The 19,012-nt window shown below is 48.1% G+C and overlaps 2 protein-coding genes across 2 annotated transcripts in view; one reads left to right on the top strand and one right to left on the bottom strand.

The window, feature by feature from the left end:
- Positions 1 to 8,229, top strand: part of LOC308660440 (radial spoke head protein 3 homolog B-like) — a gene marked incomplete at its 3' end in the record, with an annotated part of 23,194 nt that extends 14,965 nt beyond the window's left edge. Inside the window, exons 7-9 of the mRNA XM_081314816.1 lie at positions 715 to 801; positions 3,089 to 3,353; positions 8,196 to 8,229. Coding sequence (XP_081170942.1) covers positions 715 to 801; positions 3,089 to 3,353; positions 8,196 to 8,229 — 386 coding nt within the window. The remainder of the gene's footprint in view (positions 1 to 714; positions 802 to 3,088; positions 3,354 to 8,195) is intronic.
- LOC308677033 (nicotinamide riboside kinase 2-like) overlaps positions 1 to 19,012 on the bottom strand; it is an 828,951-nt gene that overhangs the window by 107,340 nt on the left and 702,599 nt on the right. The window lies entirely within an intron of this gene.

The following is a 19,012-nucleotide window of genomic DNA, read 5'->3' as shown; positions in this document are numbered from 1 at the left end:
TGGAGGTGTTATGTGCTCCTGGCTATTCTCCTTCGTGACCAGAGGCAAGCTCACCTGGCAATAGCCAGCCAAGAGTCCATGAAGGGCTTTTTGTTTTGTTTATCACAATAAGCGGGGAGAGAAGTGATCAAAACTTGGTTCTCTTCAAAGTTCCAGCCCAAAATATTCCTCTTTTTATACAACTCTGTCCCGGCCACCACATCCCTCCTTGTTCCTCATTGGCTCAGGGACTGTGAGGTTACACTCTTCCCGACCGCTTCCTGCGTATTTCCTGCTACCTTCCTTAAACATCCTTCCTGTGTACATTAATAATATAAGCTATTAGACATATTCAATTGCTTGTTTTGAGTTCTGGGCATATTTTACAGCTCCTTAGAACAATAGGTCCTTTCCTGTTTTGTTTTGTTTTTTTTTTTTTTTCATTTTAATCTGCCTTTCCAGTTATCCCATTCAGCTAATTTTCCCTGGCTAGCCATTTCCTCGTGCCGCTGTTTTTACGGCTTGTAGTCTTCCTTTTCCCACGCTGGCTAATTTTTACCTACATGTCTATCTTACACCCTCCCTTTATGCTACCACTTCCTGATCCCCTGTTGTAGTTTCTTGGACAGGCTTGTTTCTCCACTTGGTAAGCTTCCACTAGACAGCCGGTTCAATTTTAAATTTTGAAGATCTTTCAAAATGGCAATGGTGACGCCTGCTCTTTTATTCCCCCAGACATCGAGACGGGCTTCATCCCATGGATAATGGGCAAGATGGAGACGCTGCTGGAGAGGAGGGCCCTTGGACGAATCATTGCGGATAGTAAGTGAGAGTCCGGTTGCACAACCGTTGGGCAGTTCGGCTGCGAGGGGCCATCCCATGTTGTCCAATGGAGACAAGGAAACTCCCCCTTAGCTGACCCCTCCCACACTCAGTAAGTACAGAGTTGGGCTGGGCTGGGGTCTCCTAGAAGAAGAATCTTTTAGGTTGAAGGTGTTCTGTACCAGCCTGCTACCAGCCCTGCAGAAAAGGCAGGGACAACTCCTTTTACAAGAAGGCAAGAGGCTGGAATTACGCCTGCCAAATTTATTGCTACAAAAACAAACGGAACAAGACAAACCAAGAAACAGGAGCTTTAAGAAACAGGAACTATCCGAGCGGTTGCCTTCAGCAAACCAGCCCTCCCCACACATTCCCCTTATATAGAGTTCAGGGCGTGGCTTCTCTCTGCCTCCTTCCGAGGAGCCCCATTGCCTTCCTCTGTTTACTCCTAATTGACTGCCTCCTGCGTCGGGCGTCCTTGAACAGGGCCAGCTGTGGGTCATCTTCATCCACGCTGTCAGGCTCACACAGCTGGGTCTCCCTCGTGACCAGGTGGGAGGGGCCTGGCTGAGGGCTCTCATCAGCAAGCTCTCCAACCCCCTCAGCAAGCTCTTCAACACCCCCCTCCTCCTCCTCTGAGTCGTCCGACCCAACTGCCGAACCCACAGGCTGACCCTGAATCACAACAGAAGGCTGGACCACCAGGTTACTAGCTGATCAACTGAACAGATTCACTTAACAGCGGCGGCAAGAAAGGTGGTCAGATGGGGCAAAACGGGCTTAACAACCATCTCACTTAGCCACAGAAATTTGGGGCTCCTTGGTGGAAGTAAGTCGAGGACGACCTGTATACACACATGCAGTGCTGGTTCCCACTGCCCAAGGGCTCTTACTCCAGGGTCACTGCTCCCCCCAGGCCCCTCTAGGGCTCCAGTGTGGGAGAGAGCCCCTACTTGTTCCCTGGCAAAGTGACCACCTTAGGAGATGGGGAGGGGTCGTGGCTGGTGACGGACATCCCCAAAGTCCTTGCAGGATCTCGTGAAGGGATTTCAGAAATACCTCATAGTTTATCTCTATTAGTTAATTGTAAGAGCCCCGATGTGGTGCAGTGGGTAGAATGCGGCGTTGCAGGCAAACTCTGCATTCCACAGCCAGCAGTTCGATCCTCTCATTGGCTCGAGGTTGACTCAGCCTTCCACCCTTCCGAGGTCGGTAAAATGAGGACCCGGATGTTTGGGGGCCAATAGGCTGAATGTTGTCCATAGGGTCGCGATGGGTCGGACACGACTTCGCAGCTAACAACAACAACAGGCTGACCCAGAAGATGCTGTAAAGCAGTATGGAGAGATATATGAGCCTAAGTGCTGGTGCTAAGTGCTAAGTGGGAAGGGAGGGAGGGAGGGAGGGAGGGAGGGAGGGAGGGAGGGAGGGAGGGAGGAAGGAAGGAAAGAAATGGCAATGAGAGGAAGGAAGGAAGGAAGGAAGGAAGGAAGGAAGGAAAGGAAGGAAGGGAGAGAGGGAGGGAGGGAGGGCAGTGAGAGGGAGGAAGGGAAGAGCTGGGAATGGGAAGGAAGGAAGGAAGGAAGGAAGCAGGGACCATGGTGATGCAGTGGTTAGAATGCAGCATTGCAGGCTAAATTCTGCCCACTGCCGGCAGTTTATTATTCCTAACCAGCTTAAGGGTGACTCAGCCTCCTATCCTTCCAAGGTCACTAAAATGAGGACCCGGATTGTTGGGGAGAATCATGCTGACTCAGAAGATGCTGAAAAGCATTATGAAGTGGTATATAAGTCTAAGTGCAAAGGGAAAGAAGGAGAAGGAAGGAAGGAAGGAAGGAAGGAAGGAAGGAAGGAAGGAAGGAAGGAAGGAAGGAAGGAAGGAAGGAAGGAAGGAAGGAAGGAATTAAGGAAGGAAGGAAGGAAGGAAGGGAGGGAGGAAGGGAGGAAGGGAGGGCGGGCAGTGAGAGGGAGGAAGGGAAGAGCTGGGAATGGGAGGGAATGAAGGAAGTGGTGCAGTGGTTAGAATGCACCTTGGTGGTGCAGTGGTTAGAATGCAGCATTGCAGGCTAAACTCTGCCCGCTGTCGGCAGTTCGATCCTCTCACCAGCTCAAGGCCGACTCAGCGTTCCGTCCTTCCCAGGTCGGTAAAATGAGGACCCAGATTGTCGGGGGGCTCATAGGCCGCCTCTGTAAACCGCTTGGAGAGGGCTGTGAAGCGCTATAAAGCAGTATGTAAGTGCTCTTGCTGCTGCTAGCGCTTCTCAGCCCAACCTCACCCCTCCTCTAGACTTAATTCAGCACGTGGTGGAAATGAGGCTGCAGGCTTTCGAAGAGGGCGCTTGGCCTGAACCGCCCGAAGCCGACCAGCTGATTGACCTGTCGGAACTGCTGGGGGCTCTTGACCAGCCTGAAGACTCAGGCCAGGCAGAGCCTCCGGTGAGCCAAGCAGAGGGTCCTGGTGAAACCGCAGAAGAGCTGCAAGCGCCAAGCCGACCAGAGGACGATCAAGGCCAAGTTGAGCAGCCCGACACTGCTCCGGGGTCCGAGCCCCAGTGAGTCCGGTAAGCCTCTGGAATAGAAATGGGCCCCTGGGATTGGGGGGGGGGGTTAGAATCAGAAAGGTCAAGACGGCGTCCACAGCCGTGACGTTGAAGGCCCACCGCCTTCGATCAGAATAACAGCATCGGCAGAAGGGACCTCGGAGGTCTTCTAGTCCGACCCCCTGCTCAAGTAGGAGTGCAAAAAAAAAGTGCAAAGTAGAGCAACTAAGATGATTAAGACTGGAGACCAAAAAAAAAAACATAGGAAGAACGGATTTGACCAGTCTAGAGAAAAGAAGGACCAGGGGGGGCAGGATAGCCGTCTTCCAGTATTTGAGGGGCTGCCCCAAAGAAGAGGGGAGGTCAACTTATTCTCCAAAGCCCCTGAAGGCAGGACGAGAAGCGACAGATGGACACTAAATCAAGGAGAGAAGCAACCTGGAACTAAGGAGAAACTTCCTGACAGTGAGAACAATGAACCAGTGGAACTACTTGCCTCCAGAAGCCGTCAATGCTCCAACACTGGAAGTTTTTAAGAAGAGACTGGCCAGCCATTGGTCTGAAATGGTATAGGGTTTCCTGCCTGAGCAGGGGGTGGACTGCATGACCTCCAAGCTCCCTTCCAGCTCCATTCTGATCGAAGGCTATCACCCTATCCCATTCTAGACAAACGGCTGTCCAATCTCTTCTTACCACGTGCCGTGATAAGGAACAACACATACTTGGAGGGGTGTTCCCCAAATTTTGTTGGCCAGGTACCAAAGACCCCCCTTTCCCCCCCCCCACTCCGTCCCCATCCAATGCCCCTGTTTTCCCAGGCTCCTAGCAAATGGAGCTCTCTTTGCAGAGAAGATTGCCTCCAGTTGCATTGTCCCAACAATATTTTTAAAAAAGGTGTTGAGACTCCTTAAAAAAAGAGTGCAGAGAAGAGCTACAAAGATGATCAGGGGGCCGGAGGCTAAAACATAGGAGGAACAGTTGCAGGAGTCGGAATCTGAAATCTATTGAAAAGAAGGAGTATGGGGGACATGATAGCGGTCTTCCAATATCTGATGGGCTGCCCCAAAGAAGAGGGGGTCGACCAATTGTGGGAGGGTTTTATAAGGTAAAGGTTCCCCCGCACATGCGTGCTAGTCGTTTCCAACTCTAGGGGCCGGTGCTCATCTCCGTTTCAAAGCCGAAGAGCCGGCGCTTGTCCGAGGACGTCTCCGTGGTCATGTGGCCGGCATGACTAGACGCCAAAGGCGCATGGAACGCTGTTACCTTCCCACCATAGTGGTCCCTATTTTTCTACTTGCATTTTTACGTGCTTTCGAACTGCTAGGTTGGCAGAAGCTGGGACGAGTAACAGGCGCTCACTCTGCTCCGCGGCACTCGGGATTCGACCCGCCAAACTGCCGACCTTCTGATCGACAAGCTCAGCGTCCTAACCCACTGAGCCACCGCGTCCCTATGGGTTTTATACATTTACGTAAATTGTATTAGAAATGTTGTTTATGGAGATTCTCAGTCATCCAAGTCATACTTGTCCCAAAGGTGCTTTTTTTTTTTTTAGGAGGCATGTGGACTTCCTTGATTTACTTTCCCTTCTCCTCCCAGAAGCTTCTTCAGCTCTGACTGGACGGTGGAGAATGGGAGGATTTATACTCCTTGTAGACAGCTGGTCATTTGCATTTTTAAGAGAGTCGTTGAGGCCACGTGGAGGTTTATCTCTGTGTCCTCGGGGTCACAGGCTGCGGAGCCTTCTTGGAACGGCGGAAAGGACCGTGTTGTAGACTGGAGATCGATGATGTCGTATCCATAAACGCACAGCACAACACAGGAGAACAAACCCATCGGGACAAGAGTCAGCAGTCCATATGCATTTAAAAGACAAAGGCTGCTCTTTTGAAGACAGCAAAGTCCACATTTTTGGACAGAGAGGACCGGTGCCTTGAAAGAGGGGTCAAAGAGGCCATCTAGGTCAAAACTGACCAGCCCTCTCTCAACAGAAGGGGAGGGATACGACATCATCTATCTCCAGTCTACAACACGGTCCCTTCAGCAGTTCCAAGAAGGCTCCACACCCATTTGCACCACTCGGGTGACCCTGAGGACACAGGGATAAACCTCCAGGTGGCCTCAACAACCTTCTAAAAGAAGGCAAATGACCAGCTGTCTGTAAAGAGTACGAATCCCGCCCTTCCCCACCACCCAGTCAGAGCTGAAGAAGCTTCTTGGAGGAGAAGTGAAATGTCTTCCAAGGGAAACAAAGAAAGTCCAGTTGCCTCTTGAAAAAGCAGCTTTGGGATAAGTAAGACCTCGATGACTCAGAACCTCCATCAATGTTCTGTTATTCCGGCTCACAGCTTTGGAAAAAAGAGGAAATATCTGCCTCGACCACTAGATGTCGCTAGCAGCCCTGGGAAACCCAAAATTAACTTTCCCAGATCTTTACTTGTCTTTTGCTTCAGCTGAGGGCAGGTGCTGTAACCTAATCTCTTCCCATAGGTGCCCAACCTGGCGCCCTCAGCAAAGCTTGATGGGTGTGACTCTCCCATGCATCTTTGGGGAAGAAGGTGTGTTAGGACTGCAGTGGTTGCCATCAGCTCAAAGCACCCAAGATCTGGGCTAGGACAAATTTTCCAGCCCCCCCCCCCTCCCCGCCGCCAAACTGCAGATAGTTTTTAACCCAATGCTCCCATGGGATTTGCTTAGGTCAGTGGTGGCAAACCTATGGCACGCGTGCCAGAGGCGGCACTCAGAGCACTCTCTTGCTGGCACGCGCACCACTGCTGGCAGCAGCAGGTCCACCAGGCCACCCCCGCCACCCAGAGCAGGAACCCCGCCCAGCACAAAGGAGGTGAAGCGACCAACTAGCAAGCTCAAGTAGAGGTGGTAGAGCGGAGGTCACCAACCATTGTCGATTGGTGGATTGGAAGAAAAGGGAGGGGGAAGCATTTTGCATGCGTGCGTGCACGGGGCCGCGAGCATGCACGTGCTGCAAATTGGGCAGGGCTAGTGCCTGCATGATACTCACTAGCCCAGCCCCGTTCTTGCGTGGTGCAGCGCCTTTTATCAGCGCCTTGCAACACGGTGGCCCATTTTTGCGCCCCTGGTTTTTGCGTGCCAGAGGCAGCACTCAGAAGCGCCTCCCTGCCCCCCTCCCGAGGGGACCATAATCCCGAAGCGCCCCTGGCACTTTGCAATAAACAAGTGGTTTTTGGGTTGTGGTTTGGGCACTCGGTCTTTAAAAGGTTCGCCATCACTGGCTTAGGTGAGTCTGGGGAGCCCTCAATCTTTGGGAACGCTGTTCCTCACACCTGGAAAAATCCCTCCCGCCCACTCCACGTCTTTCCATGCCTTGCTTAGTCACCCTCATGCCCCTTGTGGAACCGAGGCAAACCCAGTTTGCTGCCGGTCCAACAGACCAATTTGCGTCCAGAACTAAATCAATTCTTCTCCATTGGTAAACCGGAAATGAAAGCAAATTTGTGGTGCCGTTGAAGTTCTCCGAGCTCGGGGATGGCCTTGGAGACGTTTTGTGACCCAAGCAGGTAGCAGCCTTGGTGAGACGAACACCATCTGCACTGCGCTGATGATGTCACCAAGTTGGGTCATGAGACGTCTGGATCAGGCTGAGAGTAGAATAGAATAACAGAGTTGGTCTTCTTAGAGGTCTTCTAGTCCAACCCCCTGCTCTGGCAGGAAACCCTATACCATTTCAGACAAATGGTTGTCTAGTCTCTTCTTGAAAACCTCCAGTGTTGGAGCATTCACCACCTCTGGAGGCAGGTTGTTCCACCGGTTAATTGTTCTCACTGTCAGGAAGTTTCTCCTTAGTTCCAGGTTGCTTCTCTCCTTGATGAGTTTCCATCTGTTGCTTCTCATCCTGCCTTCAGGGGCTTTGGAGAATAGCTTGACTCCCTCTTCTTTGGGGCAGCTCCTGAGATACTGGGAGGCTGCTATCATGTCCCCCCTCGCCCTTCTCTTCATGAAACTGGACATACCCAATTCCAGCAACCGTTCCTTATATGTTTTAGCCTCCAGTCCTCTGACCATCTTTGTTGCTCTTCTCTGTACTCTTTCTAGAGTCTCGACATCTTTTTTATATCGCGGTGACCAAAACTGGATGCCGTATTCCAAGTGTGGCCTTACCAAGGCCTTGTAAAGTGGTATTAGCACTTCACGTGATCTTGATTCTATCCCTCTGTTAATGCAACCCAGCACTGTGTTGGCTTTTTTGGCAGCTAGAGCACACGGCTGGCTCCTATTTAAGGGATTGTCCGCTAGGATCAGCAAGTAGTGCACAATCCAAGCCGGAGTTACAAATATTATCTCCTTCAGGCAGTCCCCGATTTGCAACAGTTCATTTAGCGACCGTTGAAAGTTACATCGGCGCTGGAAAAAAAGCGACTCCTGACCGGTTTCCGCCCTTAAAGACTGTTGCAGCATTTTCACGCGACGAAAATTTGGACGCTTGACAATCGACTCACATTTATGAGCATTGCAGGTTTCCGGGATCACGGGATCCCCTCTGGTGACCTCCTGACAAAAGTCAATGGGGAGAACAGATTCGCTTAAGGGCCACGTTACTAACTGAGCCACCGCAGTGATTCAGTTTAACCAACGCGCCTAGGGAAGTCGCAAAATGGGGCGAAACTCACTTCAGAAATTTCTCACTTAGCGACTTATATTTTGGGGTTCACTTGCGGACTTTCCTGTGTGGAAAAAGGGAGTTTAGATTCCTTGGTAAGTTGGTGGGTTAAAATAATCAAAACAGGTGTTGCTTTGAGAGGTCTTGCCACCTCTGCCCACCCCCCACCTCTTTAAAAATAAGTGCCGTAATGATCATTTTTGCTTATATCTTTTCAGGAAACGGCTGCAGAAAGAAGACGACCCCGGCTAAACGGGCCTTTGAAAATCGGCAAATTATTGAATCTTATTTTACCGTGGTGGGCAAAGTAATAAATGGGAACCTACAGGGTTTTCCTACCCCCCCCTCCCCCAAAATATCTACATGCTTATTAGCCCCAGCAAAATGAAGCCTTTCGCAGCTTCCTTTCAAGGGTTCTCTTTTAACCTTACATGTCTCTTTATTGCATAAAATGTCTGCATGATAAATTTAAAATGTTTGCGGCCCTAGTTTAAAACCTGATTGGGGCCTTATTTTGTTATTGAAGTCCATTTGGAAAGGGAAACGGGAGGCCGGGCTCAACTGCTTTCCCTTTGAATAGGATTCCGAGAGGGACGATATTCTGAAAGGTTTTAAAGTTTAAGGTCTAATAGTTTTAAAGTTGTTGCTTTCCACCCCCACCCCCACCCCCCAAACAGTTAACCGTAGTTAATATAAGTTCTTCTTTTGTGGTTGCTGTTTTGTGTTCTACTTGCTGGAGTTTCCCTGTGACAGGAAAAAGGAAAAAAAAAAAGAAAATGTAGTTTGTAAGTGAAGTTTCCCCCCACCCCACCCCCACCCCGTTATAAGTCTGAATTGTTCATGACTTCAGCCCGAAAAGGAATCAATCCCTGCATTTTGGAATTGTTCTTTTTCTCTTGCAAAACTAATCACTGAGGAGATGAAGGAGGTTAACGATTTCGTTTTTTTAAGCGTTCCACGTTTCCCTTTACAAATGGTTCTTTATCGGTTGACGGTTGGCCCTGGTTACCGGTTGTATTCTTGGATGGTTAATTATAGTTTCACCCTGTTCTGTTTCTGTTTATCTTCTAGAAGGGTGCGGGGAGTGTGTTGAGTGTGTACACACCCACGTATGAATAATAGCACTCGTACAAATGTTAGGATAATACCGATTTTGCTCAGTTGTATTTTTACGGGGGTGGGGGGTGGGGTGGGGGGACGCTGGCAAGATGTTTTGTGTATTTCCTGTTTTCTTTTATAAAGAGAAATCACTGCAGAGACAAATGACTAAGTTTTGGATTCCTCTGTTGTTTGCAATACTCTGCATTGCCCTCTCCAATCCCGGAAAGAAAACCCTCTTTACAAAATCCAGATTTCCTCCCTTCCAGCTTCCCTTTGTCCTCGACTTACGACGAGCCCGAAATTTCACGTGGTAAGCGAGAGAGGCCTGTTGAGTGAGTTTTGGCTGTGTTTTACGACTGTTCTCGCCACCGTTGTTTAGTGAATCCCTGCAGGCTTTGGTTTTTTTCCCCAGGGGTTCCAGGGGCAAAGGGACAAGACGGGTCTCCAAATGATGGGTTTTGACAATGACGTAAATGCATTCATTTAGGGATTGGTTGGCTCAGTGGGTTAGGATGCTGAGCTTGTCGATCAGAAGGCCGGCATTTTGGCGGGTCGAATCCCGAGTGCCGCGTAGCAGAGTGAGCGCCTGTTACTCGTCCCAGCTTCTGCCAACCTAGCAGTTCGAAAGCACGTAAAAATGCAAGTAGAAAAATAGGGACCACTCCAGTGGGAAGGTAACGGCGTTCCGTGCGCCTTTGGCGTCTAGTCATGCCAGCCACAGGACCACGGAGACGTCCTCGGACAAGCGCTGGCTCTTCGGCTTTGAAATGGAGATGAGCAGCGGCCCTTAGAGTCGGAAATGACTAGCACGCATGTGCAGGGGAACCTTTACCTTTACCTTTACTTGGATTTGCAGAACGATTCGATTCAGCACACCACAACAGCGAAACAGGGGGGAAAAATAGCCATCCAACCTTTTTTTAAAAAACCACCCAGTATAGAAAACATAAGATAGCAGCCAAGCAGGAAAATTAAACCAACCAAGGGGTGTATATATTTTATGGGTCAATAAATCAGATTTGCATGCCACCCATCTTGTCTAGAGGTGAATCTGGGCACCTTACGAACATCAGAAACAGGTAAAAACTAATAAACCATAATAATTGTCCTTTTGAGGACCTGAGTGGCTTCACGGGGGCTTGTGCCAGAGACTCAGACAGCCAAGCCAGTTCCTGGCACCCCCGTGGGCAAGTCGATACTGGTGGGGGGCCTTCATCAAATGTCCTCAAGCTGGGGAATTGAAGCTGGAATAGACCAGCCACCAAAAATTGAGGGGTGGGGGTGGCTCCTTGCTGTTCTCTGAGTTTGGTTGTTTTCTTGGAAAACATTCCCTTACTCAAACTAGAGAGGGCTAGAAGGGGGGGAGGGTTGCAACCCACTCCCTCCTAGCACTGATGATGTTACCTAGCTGGGCCATGAAAGGTCTGCAAGAAAGCCACCAAGCTCAGAGAGCAGCGAAGAATTCACAGAAAGAGAAATTCAGATAAGCAGGGGTTAACCCCAGACAAACAAGCAAGCGATACCCTAATCAAGGAACTACCAATGGGAAAAAGACGCTCTCCCACCAACACTGACAGGACTTGCCACTAGTATATAAACAGAGAACAAACCCCTCACTCCCTACTAGCATTGATGATGTTGCCTAGTTGGGTCATGAAATGTCTGCAAGAAAACTACAATAACTCAGAGAGCACCAAGGACCCCATTGTCCTCCTTCTCCTCTTCCTCCTCCCCACTCCCTCTCCTCATCCTTCTCTTTCTCTTTCTCCTTCTTTTCCTTTCCTCCTCCTCCTCCTCCTCCTCCTCCTTCTCCTTCTTTCCTTGTTCTTACCTCCTTCTTTCTTTTCCTTTACTCCTCCTCCTCCTTCTCCTTCTTCTCTTTTTTCTTTTTTCCTCCTCTTTCTCCTCCTCCTCTCTCTTTTCTTTTCTTCTCCTCCCCCTCTCCCACTCCACAAACCCCATTCTTTCCTAGCCCTGATGGCTAATGTAATCTCTGCAAGGCAACAACCAAGCTCAAAGAACATAAGCACCCACACAATTCAACCCTCAGCTGCAACTACTCTCCTTTATAGATACAGTTAGTCTCCAACTTTCAACCATTCATTTAGCCACCATTCATTGTTACAACAGCATTAAAACAAAAAAAGTCACCTATGACCGATCCATGTACTAACGACCCTTGGAGCAAGATCAAAATTTGGCCAGCTGGCCACCAGCATGAATTTACGACGAAAAATGGGGGGGGGGGAGAGTCGGATTCATTTAACAATGACCCGATTCACTTAACCTTACAGCGATTTCCTTAGTGACCCTAGTGAAGAAGTCATCAAATCCAGCACAACCCGTGCAACAACAACAACTTCTTGTCTAGCCAGGGAAATTCTGTGGTCCCTACTGTGGCCATCTCAGAGTGTGCACAGTCTTATTGCGTGGGATAACCCAGGAGTAAACACAGTAAACAGTGGTCTGTAGTAAATGGTGGTTTATCTTACACTATCTTAACAATATACATACACCAGGAACAATATACATGTGCTTATACAGCAAGATCCAACACACAGCAGTTACAGCAAGAAATGGAAGAGAGAGAACACATCAGCAGAGCCTTCCTTTTATACAAAGGCTCTTAAAGAGACACAGACCCTGCTGGCTCTTAAAGAGACACAGACCCTGCTGGCTCTTAAAGAGACACAGACCCTGCTGAATCATTCCCATCATTCCATCTTATATCTTATATTACATAAGCTGATTAGCTGTTAAATCAATATCTTGACAGGTCGTAAGATGAGGACTACCTACAACAGCTTTCAGAAAGATCCGTGGCCAGCGTGGCACCGTGGCCTGGTGCAGGAAAGGGAAACGACTGGTGTGGGGGGGGGGGAAGAGACATGTATTTGTCAGCAGAGGAAGGAAACCTGATGAGCAAATTCGCCCCCCCCAAAATGGGCTGAACAAAATGGGGTCTGGAAGGGCATTCCTCATTTCCCCCTTTTTTAAAATTTCAACCTCTAGCGCTTTTATCTTTCAAAAAAGAAAAACCGAAAGATCCACCCTGGATGCATTCCAGCTTTCTCTTTACCGGAAATTAGCACTTCCTCTCTATTAAAGCAAAGATATTTGGAGGGTGGGGAGCTAATCAGCCTTAACCCATACCCCACACCCCTCTGACCAAAGATTTTATGGGGGGCTTGAAACACCAGACGTGGCTTCCTACCTCAGTAACCTCATGACCACCAATCCCCAATGGGTCAACCATCTTGGGAGAGCCACGTTTCTTGAGGACCCCCATGAGATTTTTTTTGGGGGGAAACTGATCTCCAGAACCCCCTGTTACAAGTGTCTTGCTTAAAAATGACAAATTTGAGCTCAGATGTGGTCATAAATCAAGGACCACCTGCAAATAATAATGATAGAATGGAACGGAACGGTACAGAACAGAAGAGAAGAGAATGCAGAATAGAATAGAATAGAATAGAATAGAATAGAATAGAATAGAATAGAATAGAATAGAATAGAATAGAATAGAATAGAATAGAATAGAATAGAATAGAATAGAATAGAATAGAAAACAGAGTTGGAAGGGACTTTGGAGGTCTTCTAGTCCAACCCCCTGCTCAGGCAGGAGACCCTATCCCATTTCAGACAAATGGCTGTCCGGTCTCTTCTTAAAAACTTCCTGCGTTGGAGCATTCACCACTTCTGGTGGCAAGTTGTTCCACTGGTTAATTGTTCCATGTATATTCTCTCTATGTTTTCTAGAAAAACAAATCATTAAAACATCTGCTCGTTGGGTTTTTGTGAACCTGGATTGGGATTTAAGAGAGGAGGCTATGTAAATATTTAAAAGGATAAGCTGGGATGTCCACAGGTGCTTGTCAGAAAAGTCAAGGTAATCTTGGCAGCGCAACCGTTATAAAACCAGAAGAAGCTCCAGTGGGAGAGCCACACTGGAAATAAGGAGTCCTCACAGTCAAGAAGTTTCTCCTTAGTTCCAGGTCGCTTCTCTCCTTGGTGAGTTTCCATCCATTGCTTCTTTTTCGTGCCTTCAGGGGCTTTGGAGAACAGCTTGACTCCCTCTTCTTTGGGGCAGCCCCTCAGATACTGGAATGCTGCTATCATGTCTCCCCTATTTCTTCTTTTGTTTAGACTAGCCAAACCCAAGTCCTTTGGGGCGGCCCCTGAGATATTGGAAGATGGCTATCATGTCACCCCTGGTCCTTCTCTTCATTCAACTAGACATCCCCAATTCCAGGAGCCGTTCCTTGTATGTTTTAGCCTCCAATCCCCTGATCATCTTCGTTGCTCTTCTCTGCACTCTTTCTAGATATAATAATAATAATAACGTTCCTGAGAATGTGCAGAGTGCTACTTGCCCTGCAGGTCTGTTGCTCTCCAAACCTGGAGGGACTCTTTCTAAATACCCAATAAATACGCTTGGCCCCGGGCAGGAGCCAACCCCTCTTTCTGAGTTTGCTCTACCACAGATTATTCTGAATTCTTGGCTCCCTGTCGGCTTGGATGGGGAATCGGAAACTCTCGTCTCTGCCCTGGAAGATTCCAACGGGCAGTTCCAAGACCAGGAAACGCCACACACACTCTTCGGCCTCGGTTTGCAAACTGGGCAGGCAATTTGCCAGACAAAAAAAAAAAACCAACCAAACACCCCCCCCCCAACTCACAAGTCGCATCTTTTCCAAGCTCAGGATCTGCCTGCTCTTCGCAGAGTGATTTTTTTTTTCCATGCCCTGCTGCCAATCAAAATGAATTTTTCAAACTTCGCTGGCCTTGTCGATGGTTCCTCCCAGCAGAAGCAGCCAAAGGCCGGGGTGGGATTGGGGGGGAGGGGGGAGGGAGAGGAAATGCAGTGGTCTCCCCTTTCCCCTCCCCCCCAGTATTTTGGAGCAAAGTGTGAGTTACCGACGGCCTAGTTCTTAATGGGTGGCCCGTTGCATCCCGCAGCTGCCACTCAAATCTGGGAGTGGAGAGGGGGGCAGAGGTTTCCCAGTGCTTTAAGCTGGCATTAAATCTCTTTGACAAGATTATTAATAGCAACTCTGGGGTCCTGCTGGTGGTGGGTGGCGAAATGGCCCTGCCTGCAGAGAAAGCCGGTGAGGAAGAAGACAGGCAGAAGATAGATCGGTCAACAATTCCTTCTCTGGGTCTCTCCTCGCTTCCACCGACCGCGGGAATACAGATACAGAATAGCACAGCTGGGAGGGACCTTGGAGGTCTTCTAGTCCAACCCCCTGCTTCAGCAGGAGACCCTTATAGAATAACAGAGCTGGAAGGGACCTCGGAGGTCTTCTAGTCCAACCCCCTGCTCAGGCAGGAAAACCCACAAGTGACTGTCCAATCTCTTCTCAATAATGGAGCACCCACATCTTCTGGAAGGAAGCCATTTCATTGTCCTCACTATTAGGCAAATCCTCCTTAATTCCAGGTTGCTTCTCTCCTTGATTAGTTTCCATCCATTGTTTCTTGTCCTGCCTTCGGGTGCTTTGGAAAATAGGTTGACACACACACACCCTTTTGTGTGTGTGTGTGTGTGTGTGTGTGTGTGTGTGTGTGGCAGCCCCTCAAATACTGGAATACTGCTATCCTGTCATCCCTAGTCTTCCTTGTCTCTAGACTGGCCATTCCCAATTTCTGCAACTGTTCTTCATATGTTTTAGCCTCCGTCCCCAGCTCAAGCAGGAGACCTATACCATTCCAGACAAATGGTTGTCCAGTCTCCTCTTAAAAGCCTCCAGTGATGAAGCCCTCACAATATCTGGTGGCAAGCTGTTCCCGCTGATTAACTGTCCTCACTCTTAGGAAAATCCTCCTTTATTCCACGTTGCTTCTTTCCTTGATTAGTTTCCATCCATTGTTTCTTGTCCTGCCTTTGGGGGCTTTGGAAAATAAGTTGACTCCCCCCCTCTTTTTTGTGGCAGCCCCTCAAATATTGGAATGGTGCTATCATGCCCCCCCATTTCTTCTTTTCAGTAAAAAGGTAAAGGTAAAGGTTCCCCCGCACATGTGTGCTAGTCGTTTCCGACTCTAGGGGCCGGTGCTCATCTCCGTTTCAAAGCCGAAGAGACAGCGCTTGTCCGAGGACGTCTCCGTGGTCAAGTGGCCGGCACAACTGGACGCCAAAGGCGCACGGAACGCTGTTACCTTCCCACCGTAGTGGTCCCTATTTTTCTACTTGCATTTTTACGTGCTTTCGAACTGCTAGGTTGGCAGAAGCTGGGACGAGTAACAGGCGCTCACTCTGTTACGCGGCACTCGGGATTCGACCCGCCAAACTGCCGACCTTCTGATCGACAAGCTCAGCGTCCTAACCCACTGAGCCACCGCGTCCCTTTTCAGTAGACTGGCCATAACCAATTCCAGCAACCGCTCTTTATATGTTTTAGCCTCCAGGCCTTTGATCATCTTTGTTGCTCTTCTCTGCATTTTTCCCAAAGTCCCAACACCTTTTTTACATTGTGGTGACCAAAACTGGATGCAGGTATTTCCAGGTGTGGCCTGACCGAGGTTTGATATAAGGTAAGCTGTCGTCCATCTCAGTTTTTGCATTGTGTGGCAGGTCTACTGTTTTTCTCCAAGGCCTCTTAGGACAATTCTGGCACAATTAGGAAGGAATCGTTATTTCTATTTATATATGGACATCTGTTTATACAGGCAGTTTTTGACTTAACCACCGTTCTTTACTGACCGAATTTATGCTGCCATTGAAAAAAAAGTGCTCACACGCAACTGACAAGCAACAGTCAAAAATCTGCGGACAAGCAAAGTCAGTGGGGAAGCGTCCAAATTTCCTTTGCTAAGCAAGACAATTGTTCCGTGTTTTTTCCGCATTTTACGACCTTTCTCGCCAAGAATCTTAAGTCAATCACTTCAGTTGTTTAGTTAGTCACAAGGTTGTTAAGTGAATCTGGCTTCTCCATGGACTTGGCTTGTCAGAAGGTCACAAAAGGGGATCACGAGGCCCCAGGGATGCCTCAACCGTCGTAAATATGAGTCAGTTGCCAAGCGACCGAATTTTGATCAGGTGACCATGGGGAACGCTGCATCGGTCATAAGTGTGAGAAATGGTCGGAAGTCCCTTGTTTTGCAGCGCCGTCGTAACTTTGAACGGTCCCTAAACGAATCCGTTGTAAGTCAAGGACTACCTGGATGCTGAATGCCGACAAAGTTTTGGTACACACACAGACCCCCAAGCCCCAAAGTTTTTAAAACCTGAATCGAATCAGCTATGCTATGTCTTCAACTGAGGGCTTAGCAAATTGGGAGGAAAAACAATATCTCTGGCCTTATAAGGGAAAAATATATTTTGTGCACGGGACTTAACTCGAAACGTTAGTACAGGGGACACAAAAAATACTCATCCCTCCTGGATTTCTTTGCCGTCTGGAGCCATCAATAAACTTAAAGAGACTTCACGGTTTGGAGATTAATGTTATCCTGAAAAAGGAATTGGATCTAACTTAGATTGTGGGAAGGGTGCATTTGATTGTAGCACCCGCTGGATTCCAGCCTTGTGCAATTTCTCACAGCAACGCACCCTGTCCTCTTCCCAATATTCTCCCGAGATTTTGGTATATTCTCCACCGGCCGAGGCTTATAACAAGCATGTCACTGTTTTCTGGCCGTGTCTATTATTTCTAATATTTCGCACACAGGAATGATCTGCCTGGTTAAAAGTTTGCCGTGGATTTTTTTTTCTTCTTTTTTCTTTCTTTCTTTCTTTCTTTCTTTCTTTCTTTCTTTCTTTCTTTCTTTCTTTCTTTCTTTCTTTCTTTCTTTTTTTTTGAAGGATGCTCTTGCACAATTTTCCGTTCGGTGTTTCCACAAAAAAAAAAAAACCCTGCACAAGCAAACTGCCCATACTACTACCAAAAAAAGCCGCCTAGATGTTTGATTAATGAGACGTGCGCTCGGATCATTTTGGAAAGAGCAAATGTTTGATTGCTTAGGGGAGGTGAAGAAGGTGTTTTTTTTAAAAAAAAAAATTGAGGCAACCGCAATCATGCAACGTACGTATAAAAAGGGGTGGGGTTCTGATGCCCTGGTTGGGGCCACCATCTTGACTTTTCTGACCTTCCTGCTTGGTTGGATCTGGTGTGCCATTGCACCAATGCATATCCTGAAAGAATCTCTTTCTATCTCTTTCTCTCTCTTTCTCTCTGTGTCTGTCTGTCTGTCTCTCTCTCTCTGTGTGTGTGTCTATGTCTTGCCTTTCTCCTTCTCTCTCCTTCTCTCTCTTTCTCTCTGTCTGTCTCTCTTTCTCTTTCTCTCTCTCTCTTTCTCTCTCTGTGTCTCTGTCTCTCTTTGTGTCTCTCTGTGTGTGTGTGTGTGTGTCTATGTCTTGCCTTTCTCCTTCTCTCTGTCTCTGTCTCTCTTTCTCTCTGTCTGTCTCTCTTTCTCTCTTTTTCTCTTTCTCTCTCTCTCTTTCTCTCTCTGTGTCTCTGTCTCTGTCTCTCTTTGTGTCTCTCTCTGTCTCTCTGTGTGTGTGTGTCTATGTCTCACTCTTTTTCTGTCTTTTTTTCTGTGTGTCTCTCTGACTCTCTTTATCTCTCTCTCTCTCTCTCTCTGTCACTCTCTGTCTGTCTGTCTGTCTGTCTGTCTGTCTGTCTCTCTCTCTCTCTCTCTCTCTCACACACACACACACACCTTCCCGCCGAAGTGGTACCTATTTCTCTACTTGCATTTGCATGTTTCTGAACTGCTAAGTGAGCAGGAGCTGAGGCGAGGACAGGAGCTCGTGCCATCGCGTAGCACTTGGGTCTCAAAGCTGGGCGTCTTAACCACCGTGCCCCAAACAGAAATCAATTTTTAAAAAAAATTAAAAAGAGAGAAAAAGCAGCGACTTCAAACTTCTTCCAGTGCAGTAAGATCCATCATAAAATTACATTATCAACTTTTTAGTTGTGCCAAATAGCAACCCCTCGCCATTTGTGCAACAATAACTCACTTGATTGTCGAAACACAAAGTCAACATTTCAATTTTTTCTTCCCCCCCCCCCCTCTTTCAGGCAAAAAGTCCAGAATAGAACAGGATCTCAAGATAAACAAATATCCAATTTACAGAAAGATTTTTTTTTCTTATTCGTTTTTGGAAGGTTTTGTGCCTGCTTTGGTTTCTCCTTGGAGTAAGTGAAAGAGAAAAGAGGACGGATTAATCCACCCGCTTTTTAAAAAAAAACAAACAATGCGCTATTTTCTCCCTGGGCATCTCCCAAATCAAGAAGGAATGGAGTGATGCTCAGAGGGTGTCAACCCCCCTCTCCCTTTTTTATTGAGACATACATCAAATGTTGCCAGAGCGACAAACTTGTCATTTCCAGCAAAGATTAGAAAGACTTTACCAAAAAAAAAATACGTTGCAGTGGAAAAATGCGTCTGTCTTTAAATATTCTAATTTATAGTGTCTTCGCTGGCTCGGTGCAAAGCTTCGGGCCAGATGTCTTAATTCTCCACAGCCCTCAGCAAAATCAAAAATCGCAGAAAGGGGGAAGATGATCATATCAAAGGGACTTTTGCAGGCAGGCTTGGGGTGCTTCTCCTGTCTGTCGAAGTCTTGGCCCTCTGACCTGGCCTGGACTTGATAGAAGGAAAGGCTCCAGCCTTCTATCTAGACTGAGGGCCAACAGAGAGCTCTCCGACTTTCTCAGCAGGTTCAAAGGAGATCATAGAATCCGAGGGTGGGATGGGTTCTTGAAGGTCATCTAGCCCAGCCCCCTGCTGAAAAATGAAAGCTGGCTGGGTGTCCTTGGGCCAATCACCAGGAGACGGTGAGTACTAGTCCCGCCTTAGGTGTGAAAGTCTGCTGGGTGACTTTGGGACAATCACCAGGAGACAGTGAATTCTAGTCCCGCCTTAGGCGTGAAAGCCAGATGGGTGACTTAGTGCCAATCACCAGGAGACGCTGAATTCTAGTCCCGCCTTA

This window comes from Vipera berus (assembly GCF_964194415.1).
Source record: "Vipera berus genome assembly, chromosome: 1".
In the NCBI taxonomy this organism is placed as follows: Eukaryota; Metazoa; Chordata; class Lepidosauria; order Squamata; family Viperidae; genus Vipera; species Vipera berus.
This window is presented reverse-complemented; position numbering and strand designations above follow the sequence as displayed.